General features: G+C 40.6%; 1 protein-coding gene across 3 annotated transcripts in view; it reads right to left on the reverse strand.

Annotated features, from left to right (window-relative positions):
* Window positions 1-3,261, reverse strand: part of jmjd1cb (jumonji domain containing 1Cb) — a 143,854-nt gene extending 140,593 nt beyond the window's left edge. For all 3 annotated transcript variants that reach the window (XM_083556871.1, XM_083556870.1, XM_083556869.1), the window contains exon 1: window positions 2,783-3,261. In XM_083556871.1, coding sequence (XP_083412997.1) covers window positions 2,783-2,956 — 174 coding nt within the window. In that variant the 5' untranslated portion in view covers window positions 2,957-3,261. The remainder of the gene's footprint in view (window positions 1-2,782) is intronic.
* Between the last annotated feature and the right edge of the window lie 8,300 nt (window positions 3,262-11,561).

An 11,561-nucleotide genomic window follows, 5' to 3' on the forward strand; every position in this document is an offset into this window, starting at 1 on the left:
GCTGCTTCTTGCGACTTGCTGTGATTATGATTGTGCCTCTCCGAGTCTGCCGACTGACTCTGTCGTACATTTCACACATATCGTTGCACTGAATCTGTTCACACACTGGGACGTCTTCCGATCTCTTAATACCACTGCGCTCGGTATTACTGCATCTCACTTGCACACTACCTACTGTAAAAATCTACATTCTCCTTGTACACTTCATCCTTCATATTTTCTTTATATTTCCTCTTTTAGCGTTTTATATTTGCCGTCTTCTTTAAGCATTGCACAAACTGCCACTGACTTCTGCACACATCACCAGTAAAACTTGAAACCTGAAACTTTCTCCTGCGTGGACGTTCAGGCTGTGAACGAAGAAGGATCGTATGACCACGTGACTGGAATATTCGGGTTCGTCGAAAATACATCCGTCTGATATCTGGTTCCTCGGGAGGGGGGGGGGTCGTTTTTTCTGCTGGGGAACGATTACAGATGTTCCCCTGATATTGAGATGCTTACAGTTTATAAACCTGATTTGTGTTGGAAGACTGAACTGATTGTCCCTTGATTGCACGAGCGACGGCTTGATTGGAATTTGCGTTGAGGTCGAAGCTTATGTGTGTCGTCCGCTCGGCTGTAAATCTCTCCAAGCTGATAACGCTCGCATCTCCGGGGTACCGCTTTTACGATAGCGACGGCTTCCCGTCAGCTCGTAATTAAGGCCGTGAAGCGTTCCTGAAGACGGCTGTGTTTTTTACGAGCCGCTGAGCTCGGTAAAAAGCGCGCGAGCGTTCGGGGTGAAGCGCTGTATCAAAGGTAATAGCTTGTGTACGCGAGGCGGACGAACAAAGAGCGAAGTCTCTGCAGGCTAACTTGCAGCATGGGTTCAGATGGATGCTGGAGAGCTCCTGAACATAGCAGGCTTTATGTTGTGGTGCAGTGGGGGAGGGACTGGAATGACCGCCATGGGCTCGTGTTACAGCCTGTTTTCTTAAGCCACAAATCACATGCCCACTTCCAGCACTTAACCAGCAGTTGCTGCCTCCTCTGTGACCGAGCGCAGATAGCTGTTATTTACAATTTACACAAATATTTACAATCGGAGCCATTGTGCTCTGCTTACGATTTTCATTAGCTTTGAGAATTCCTGCACGAAATCCGGCGCGGAAAAATTCGCGAGGCAAAAAACGCCAACTGGTGCAGTTATACGAGAGTTATTACATGGTTATAAGCTAGATTTTGAAACTAGCATTAAAAAAATGAGCTCATATGGTGCCACCAGGGGGGACTGTTACGTGTGTGTGTGTGTGTGTGTGTGTGTGTGTGTGTGTGTAAAGGATTTAGAGATTGAAAATCATTTTCTAGTCCTACTGCAGTCATCTCTCTCTTTTTCCCTGCAATTTATATCTGACGGATCCAACATTTCCAGCATTCGGCGCACGTTCACGAATGGTTCGATGTGAAAACACCCAGCCACCCAAGCCCCCCACCCCCACACCAATGTACCACTGGTTTAAGAGTACAGGGTGCCAGAGTGTGCGTTTGCACCTCTCCAATTTGGCTGTAGAGCATGGAAAATTCGTTGCTGTGCCCGGTTTCTGCTGATTACAGTGAATGCAGCTGACCTCGGGCCACATCCCTGAAAACAAACTAGCAGCACACTGTACACACACACACACACACACACACACACCCACACATATACATAGAGCGGTGTAACACAATGGCACAGTCTGCTCCATTCATCTCCGTCCAAATTGAGAAGGACTACCGGCCCTGTCTCCTGCGACGCAGGACGTTCTTCCTGAACCTCTGCATGTCTAGTCTGCCTGTGAAGGAACCTGAAAGGTCGACCGGACCGTCTCTCGTCCATCTTACAGCCGAGCGAGAAATGTTTATCTTTAGGTCTCGTTATTTGTCTCTGGGTTGGGGGGGGGTGAACAAAAGGTACCGCCGCACGCTTTTACACTGGAACCGAAACGTGTCTACTGCGATCTGAAGTGTCGTGGGACCAGAGATGAGAACAAAAGACGCCACGGTTGGTCGTGTGGACGTCCGATTGCTGAGTGTCTCGCTTGATTAGACATTTGCCCAGAATTAGAATCAAACAATTGGGAAAAATTGATAAAATTAGGATTAGGATTATAAAATGAGCATAAAAGCCCCTCTCTAGGATTGTGTCCTGTCGTCTCAGCACTATAAAACCCCACACTTGTTTGCTGGAAGACTGTTAATAAACACAAACTCGATGTACACATGCCTCTGTGTATTGACTTGTTGAAGCACAGCACATATTCAGGGCTTTTTCCCACAACAATTTCATTTCAGGCAATGGCCTAAAAAAAATATAATAAACCTAATAAACCTTTCCATTAATGGAAATTAGGAAAAATTTGCTTTTTTTTTTTTTTTTTTACAGCTGGAAACATCTGTTAGATCTCTACCTGGCTGGCAAGTAACAGCTGCATAGTTACAGCACAGAGCAGGGCCTGATATTTGTTTGTTTGTTTATTTGTTTGTAGAGATTTTTTTTTTTCAAAAGAAATACAAATGACAACCGTTCACAGAAATGTGAATGAAATGTTGTTGGTTTTTTTTTCACCAAAACAGCGTAGTACAGAACCGGCTTTGAGGAGAGAGGAGAACCTTGGTAGAAATGGTCTTCAAAAATATATATATATGTGTGTGTGTGTGTGTGTGTGTGTGTGTGTGTGTGTGTGTGTGTGTGTGTGTGTGTGTGTGTGTGTGTGAGTTCCTCGGCGAGGTGAATGACAGCGCACCCCCGGGTTTCTCTTACCGTGAGTTCGGGATTGTCGGTGTCGCGGTGGCTCACGGCGCGGATCACCCCAACGCGCCACGGCCAGCGCGCGATCTCCGCCAGCTCCGGCGGCGCGTCTCCGCTCACGCACAGGAACCGCTTCCCGACCAGCTCGGGCCGCGCTTCCACCACCGCCGCCGCAGCCGCCGCCATGGGCCCGTTCAGGCACACAGAGAGAGCCACAAAACCCCTCGCAAACTTCAGCGCCGACGCCCTACCGTTTGGACATTGACTACGGGAGGAACCGGCGAGCTGAACAAAAGAGAAAAAAAAAAGAAAAAAAAAAAAGAAAAAAGGAAGAAAGGAAAAAGAAAGAAAAGGCGAGAATTTCGTCCTTTTTTTGCGCGTCGACTGCGAGCTGGAGGGGGATTTAAATTTCCTTCAGCCTCCGCCCGCAAACAGCAGCTTCTTACAATCCGCCACACTGAAACGCTCAGAGACGCGTCACCGCCAAGCGCAACTCGGGTATCCCTCCGCCGCGCACTACACCGCACTACACTATACTACACTATACTGCTCTACACTATACTGCTCTACACTACACTGTACTACACTGTACTACACTGTACTACACTACATAACACTATACCACACTACACTGTACTACACTACATTACACTATACCACACTACACTGCTCTACACTACATTACACTATACCACACTACACTACATTAAACCACACTACACTGTACAGTAATGTACTATACTACATTATACCAATCAAAACTATACTTCATTAAACCACATTAAACTGCACTATACTATACTATACTACACTATAATACACTCTACTACACTACACTGCATTACACTATACCACACTACACTACATTAAACCACACTGTACAGTACTGTACTATACTACATTATACTAAACTAAACTATACTTCATTAAACCACACTAAACTGCACTATACTACACTACACTACACTACACTATACTACCCCAAACTATACTATAACTAACTACTCTGTACTACACAACACTACACTACAGTACATTATAGTACACTGCATTAGTCTACACTGCACTACACTACTCTACACTGCACTACGCTACACTACACTACACTGCACTACACTACAATACACTATACTACCCCAAACTATACTATAACTAACTACTCTGTACTACACAACACTACACTACAGTACACTATAGTACACTGCATTAGTCTACACTGCACTACACTACTCTACACTGCACTACGCTACACTACACTACACTGCACTACACTACACTACACTATACTACCCCAAACTATACTATAACTAACTACTCTGTACTACACAACACTACACTACAGTACACTATAGTACACTGCATTAGTCTACACTGCACTACACTACTCTACACTGCACTACGCTACACTACACTACACTGCACTACACTACACTACACTATACTACCACAAACTATACTATAACTAACTACTCTGTACTACACAACACTACAGTACAGTACACTGCATTAGTCTGCACTGCACTACACAACGCTACACTACGCTACACTACACTACACTGCACTACACTACACTACACTACACTATACTACCCCAAACTATACTATAACTAACTACTCTGTACTACACAACACTACACTACAGTACACTATAGTACACTGCATTAGTCTACACTGCACTACACTACTCTACACTGCACTATGCTACACTACACTACACTGCACTACACTACACTACACTACACTATACTTCCCCAAACTATACTATAACTAACTACTCTGTACTACACAACACTACACTACAGTACACTGCATTAGTCTGCACTGCACTACACTACTCTACACTACGCTACACTACACTACACTACAATACACTGCACTACACTACACTACACTACACTACCACCAAACTATACTATAACTAACTACTCTGTAATACACAACACTACAGTACAGTACACTGCATTAGTCTGCACTGCACTACACAACGCTACACTACGCTACACTACACTACACTACAATACACTGCACTACACTACACTACACTATACTACCCCAAACTATACTATAACTAACTACTCTGTACTACACAACACTACACTACAGTACACTGCATTAGTCTACACTGCACTACACTACTCTACACTGCACTATGCTACACTACACTACACTACACTGCACTACACTACACTACACTATATATTATTCACAATAGATAGATAGATAGATAAATAGATAGATAGATAGATAGATAGATAGATAGATAGATAGATAGATAGATAGATAGATAGATAGATAGATAGATAGATAGATAGATAGATGGATGGATGGATGGATGGATGGATGGATGGATGGATGGATGGATTATAAACCCTAAACATTTGTGTTGTTCATCTAAGGTTTAAGACCTGCAAATATAAGAACCAGATGATTTTTATTATGTCCTGATGCGTAAAATTTAACTTTTATTTCTGCATAACTTTTCATTTAGTATATATGCAACTAATTACACACTAATATAGTACTTTTGAAATGCTCTTGAATCCTCCCTTAGCAAAAATAACAGCTTTACACAATTTCTGCATCTGGACAGTTTCTCCAAACATTCAGCTGGAGTTGGAGATTTCTTTTTGACCTTTCAGTTCACCTCAATACAGTTTAAAAGGTTTTAGGTGCGGTGACTGGGCAGACCGTTCCATGAAGTCTCCAACTTTCCCTTCTCTAATACGACCCGAAAACCATTACGTTTCCATCTCCGTGTTTGACTGTGGGTGTGAGGCAGCTAACATCTTCTCTCATGTTCTCCGTTTTACACAAGTTCTTCTGTTAAAGCCAAAAATGTCACATTTGGCCCGATCTGTCCACAGAACTGTTCACTTTTCAAAATGTGTTTTTGATTATTATTTTGTACTTGTTATTTTAAATGTTTTAAAGATTTGGAAATATAAAATAATGATTTGTTATTTTCAAATAGTGAAATATACGGTGTATATATATGCTGTGTATGGAAGCTGTATGATAAAGTGATGTGAAAGATGTAAGACAAAAGTGTGTCAACCTTCATAAATCATGCAATAACTATAAAAAGGAACTACATGCACATCTGGACTTATTAGGGTCAGGGAAATAATGCTAAAACATCTGGAGCTGTGATGAACAATACCGTTAGAGAGAATACAGTTTCTGCAGGAAAAGTGGTTGTTGATTTGGTAGTATTTTTAGGGTCACCAAGTTTCCAAAACTACAATGCCATTTTTCTTTCTATTCAATATGAGGTATAGACTGTTAATAATTCCTCATGGTGAAATGAAAGAATATGTGCCAGAAGAAAGCCATATTTGTTCAAATAGCACTCCCAACTGTGAGTGAAACTTAGTTCTGTGTTCACGAGACAAAAATAGAGTGGGTTTGGCTTATGAAGAGGACTGGTTACACAGAAAAGAGCTTAAACCTTGGGGTTTTTTTTTTTTAAGTTTGCTGGAGAATTTGTATTTGTATTTTGGGGACTTTTTCCCTCCAAAGAGCCTGGGAACCTTAGGATACTTGACATCCTGGATTCAAGTAAAAGCTGATTAGAAATGAAAATCTGTCTGTCTCTGCCAAGAACCTGCAAATGGAATTTTAGATCTTCCAGAAGCTCCGTGATCCAAAACATGTGTCTGTTTAGACACGGAAATGGTTCCATGGTTTGACATGACCATCCCAGTTTGCTGACCTTAGACCTGTAGGATGTGCTGAAGGGGGAAAAGAGTGTGGAGGATGTAGTGAGATTGTGTCCTGGGAAAGACACTTCAGATTCATGGGTTTTCTCAAATCGTATTTGGATTTATAGGAGGAACATTCAGTGCTGCCGAGTTAGAAAAGCAAGAATACACAAAGAGTGGCAATAATGGCTCTACGTTATGTCTATTTTCATATGATTTTTTGGTGACAATAATCCTATAGCCAGTGGTGGATGAAGTACACAAACCATGGACTTTAGTTATAGATGCACTCTGTAAAATATGACTCCAGTAAAGTAAAAGTGCTCCCTTTAAACTTTCACTTCAGTATCCAAAGTACTGATTTATTATAGCTATAATATTCCTATTATCATTTTTGTCACAAGACTCAACTCAGTTTAAGTGAAAAGACTCTAATGTGACTCACAGCACAACAATCTATTAATAGAATGATATTAATGAGTCAAACACTGATTGTTATCTATTCAAATGATCATAAACTCAAAACTTTGAAGCCAAACAATTTCCTTTAGAACCAAATTGAATAACAGGGAGCAGACAGTTTCCGTTGAAGGTTTATTTGTACTATTTCTACATCTGCTTGCTGTTGAAGTGACACTGAAGTGTATGTTGGTGATAAGTAGACACCACCAAGCGCCAATCAAAACATGTTCAAAACGGAGCGCGCGCTCAACCCTGATTGATGGCTTGCTGGCATGCCTGCATTTTTATCCACTAATAAATAAAAAGGAACGACTGATTCCACAAAATGTAGTCGAGTAAAAAGTACGATATTTGACTTTGAAATGTAGTGCAGTTAAAGTAAAAGTCAAATGGAAATACTTCATTGAAGTACATATACGTGATGTAGCAACTTAAGTCTTCCTCCTCTTTCGGCTTCTCCCATTAGAGGTCGCCACAGTGGATCATCCGTCTCCATACCCCTCTGTCCTCTACATCTGCCTCTTTTACACCAGCTACCTGCATGTCTTCTCTCACCACATCAATAAACCTCCTCCTTGATCTTCCTCTTTTCCTCCTTCCTGGTGGCTCCATCCTCAGCATTCTCCTACCAATATACCACATGTTCCTCCTCTGCACATGTCCAAACCATCTCAATCTCGCCTCCCTCACCTTGTCTCCAAAACGTCCTACATGCGCTGTCCCTCTAATAAACTCATTTCTAATCCTGTCCATCCTCATCACTTTCAACGTCCTCAACATCTTCAGCTCTGCTACCTCCAGCTCCACCTCCTGTATTTTACTCAATGCCACTGTCTCTAAACCATACAACATCGCAGGTCTCACCACAGTCCTATAAACTTTCCCTTTCACTCTTGCAGATACCCTACTATCACAAATCACTCCTGCTATCACTCTTCTCCACCCACTCCACCCTGCCTGCACTCTTTTCTTCACTTCTCTAACACACTCTCCTTTACTTTGCACTGTTGACCAGAGGGTACCTAAAAAAAAAAAAAGCAGCTTAAGAGATAAAAATGAACTTTTTCTTAAGTACAGTAACACATTACATTTTCTTTATGACTGTTCATTACTGCTGACTATATGCAGTATATTTAAACTAGTCCTAAAAGTAAAGTGATAAGTAAAATAACCAAAATTGTACGTAAAATTTTTTTTTTTTTTAATGATTTTCTTTTTATTAAAATAATAATTTTTGTTCTTTTTTTTTTTTTTTTTTTTAATCCTTCAATTGCACATTTGTGGAGTCCTTTCTTTGTAGGTTTATTACCCCTAAGTGTTGTGCATGGGGGGGTTGCTGGAAGCTAGGGTTGCTGTTGCATGTAAAGCATGTCCACTGGCAATCAGCCTTGTGTCTCCTTCAGGTCAGAGCAGTAGATGGAGAAAGATAGCCTGCTGCTGATAGAATCGCAAATCATAGTGCTCCTGAGACGGCTATTAAACTGCACCTGTCTGGTCATGAAGACGCTCGGCTGCGAGCAGAATAGCAAATCAACACCAGAACAAAGTGGCCAGTGCAATTTAACACGTCACTTTATATTCCAGCCTTTATTCCTTTCTTTTTGTTTTTTATACAATGAGCACCGATATGGAGCAAAATAACCGCATTCAATACATGAACAACTCGTATTACAATCCGATTTAGTTCAGGTGGGGCGGTTGTGATATCATTGTCAGAAGCACCTCTGTTTAATGAAGTATTATTTCAATATTTAACAATCGTTGTGTGAAAAGAAAGTAATTGCATTTTACCTCGAACAAAAAGAGGGGGGGGGAAAGCATAGTAATTCCCACCTTGTGTAATTAACCTTTTCAAATGAAATTAAATAGTTGACACAATAACGGGTCTTTCACAACATGGAAGGCGTGCTAAGTTATTCACAATGCTCAATTGCAAGGCTGTCTGCAGGCATTCAGTGCTCGTGTTTGTGAGTGTGTGTGTGTGTGTGTGTGTGTGTGTGTGTGTGTGTGTGTGTGGTGTGTAATTCTACAATGAACATAAGAAGCAGGGAAGGAATTACCCATGAATAATAACACGAGATGTCAGAAAAACCACAGCTGACAAATATCTGATTATCAAGTGCACTAAAAAAACATACAGAATATTCATCTATCTACACAAAAGCTCTAGCTCTAGCTAGAGGTGCAAAGTATGTGCAAATACATGAATGGATTCACAGATCATATGATCCATTGTTTTATTTCTATACAACTGATATGTTTGTGAACACCTTAGCATAAGAGTCGTATGTGCTCTATGAACGTCCCACATTTAGTCCTCATTTCCTGTTATAATAACCTCCACTCTTCTGGGAAGATGTTCCACCAGATTTTGGAGTGTGCTTGTGGAGATTTGTGCTCATTCAGCTACAAGGATGTTAGTAAAGTCAGGTACTGATGTAGGTGAGGTGACGAGGCCTGGGGTGCGGTCAGCGTTCCGATTGATCCCAAACGTGGGAAGTCAGAGCTCTATAGCAGACCGTTCAAGATCTTCCACTATAATTTATAAAAAGTGAAGCTTCATGGAGCTGTCTTTGTACACCATGCTGGTGGTTTGGGTCTCATAGCCCAAAAAAAGGGGAACATTTCCTATACAACTATTCCAGCTTTGTGGAAAGTTTGGGAAAGAATCACATATAGCTGGAAAAGTCAGGTGTCCCAAATGCTTGTTATCAAATGTCTAATTTGATATGATATGCATTTTATTTTGATAGGATATTCCTTTTTTTGCTTCTATATGGTTTTTTAGGCACACAAAAAACAAGTATACAAGGTTTTGTTTAAAGAGTTGGCACACAAATCCTAATTGTAAGTTAAACAATGCTCAGGGAATCAGCAGCCACTGCCAATATAAAAGGCTTGGAGGGATCACGGAGTCTGAGGCTGCATGAATATGCTTTTCTGAGGGGTTCCGATGAAGAGGTTAGGTGTAAGGTGATGGTGCTAAAACTTGGCTGATGATGCGATATATCCTAACAACAACATTTTTGAAACAGGAAATTTGCCCATTTCTCTCATTTAACTAAGGTCATGTTTAAAGGGCTAAGCAAAAACCCTTAGGACTGTTGCAGGTTTTATTATTTGGAGAGTAGATCAAATTAAAAAGGTATGCTGTGATGAATTTGGTCAGCACATTAATGGGGAATGTCATTGAAAAGACATTAGAATACATCTGGTGCTGAAGAAAGCCAATCCAACATTGTGCTGTTCCCAAAGTGACCACATGTGGTGCTAAAGCCTATCTTCCTTTCTTCACTTTTGTAGGTACACAAGTCGAAGGCAATGTGGATTTTGTCCTCTCATAGTTATGACAGAGAATAAAGAACCAGCAGCAGTGGATAACAAGATTTGATTTAATGCTCCTCCAAGCACAAGCTTGTGGATGCTGGTGAAGTTGAGGGGAGAATGTACCTGTTTCAGGACTTCCTTGGTGTACTTCTCTATAGCCTGGGTCTCATTCGAAATTGCTGAAAACCTCTTTATAGTGCTCATAGAGAATTTCTATTTTGGATATGATTTTCAGGTTGTCAACAGCGGTGGAGCTTTGAGAGAGTGGGATAGACAATGTGATAACCAGTGTGTGATTTCTTTGTCTGGGATCACCAAGAAAGAAATATCCAACTAGTGAAGAACACCTTTGGCAAGATTTACTAAAGGAATGGTATTTTATGTATTTCATGAATGTTTGGAGAAACATAACAAATATACAGTATATATATAAAAAAAACTTGCATTGTCTCAAAAAAAATATAAATTAGTAGGTGTTTCTAAATTTCTGACAGGCAATGTGTATGCTATGCGTGTGTGTGTGTGTGTGTGTGTGTGTGTGTGTGTGTGTGTGTGTATACAAACCTTTGACTGGTACTGTATATATTATATTAATTTTATATATAGAACAACACTGTATAACTCTAATTATAATATAAATAATATAAAATGTATTAATAATATAATATAATATTAATATTAAATATACAGTACCAGTCAAAGGATTGTACACACCTTGTCCTTGAATGGTTTTTGTTCATTTGATTATTTCTCAATGTGTGTATATATATATATATATATATACAGTGAGGAAAATAAGTATTTGAACACCCTGCTATTTTGCAAGTTCTCCCACTTAGAAATCATGGAGGGGTCTGAAATTGTCATCGTAGGTGCATGTCCACTGTGAGAGACATAATCTAAAAAAAAAAAATCCAGAAATCACAATGTATGATTTTTAAACTATTTATTTTTATGATACAGCTGCAAATAAGTATTTGAACACCTGAGAAAGTCAATGTTAATATTTGGTACAGGAGCCTTTGTTTGCAATTACAGAGGTCAAACGTTTCCTGTAGTTTTTCACCAGGTTTGCACACACTGCAGGAGGGATTTTGGCCCACTCCTCCACACAGATCTTCTCTAGATCAGTCAGGTTTCTGGTCTGTCGCTGAGAAACACGGAGTTTGAGCTCCCTCCAAAGATTCTCTATTGGGTTTAGGTCTGGAGACTAGCTAGGCCACGCCAGAACTTTGATATGCTTCTTACAGAGCCACTCCTTGGTTATCCTGGCTGTGTGCTTCGGGTCATTATCATGTTGG

Source organism: Silurus aristotelis (assembly GCF_946808225.1).
Source record: "Silurus aristotelis genome assembly, chromosome: 12".
Lineage (NCBI taxonomy): Eukaryota > Metazoa > Chordata > Actinopteri > Siluriformes > Siluridae > Silurus > Silurus aristotelis.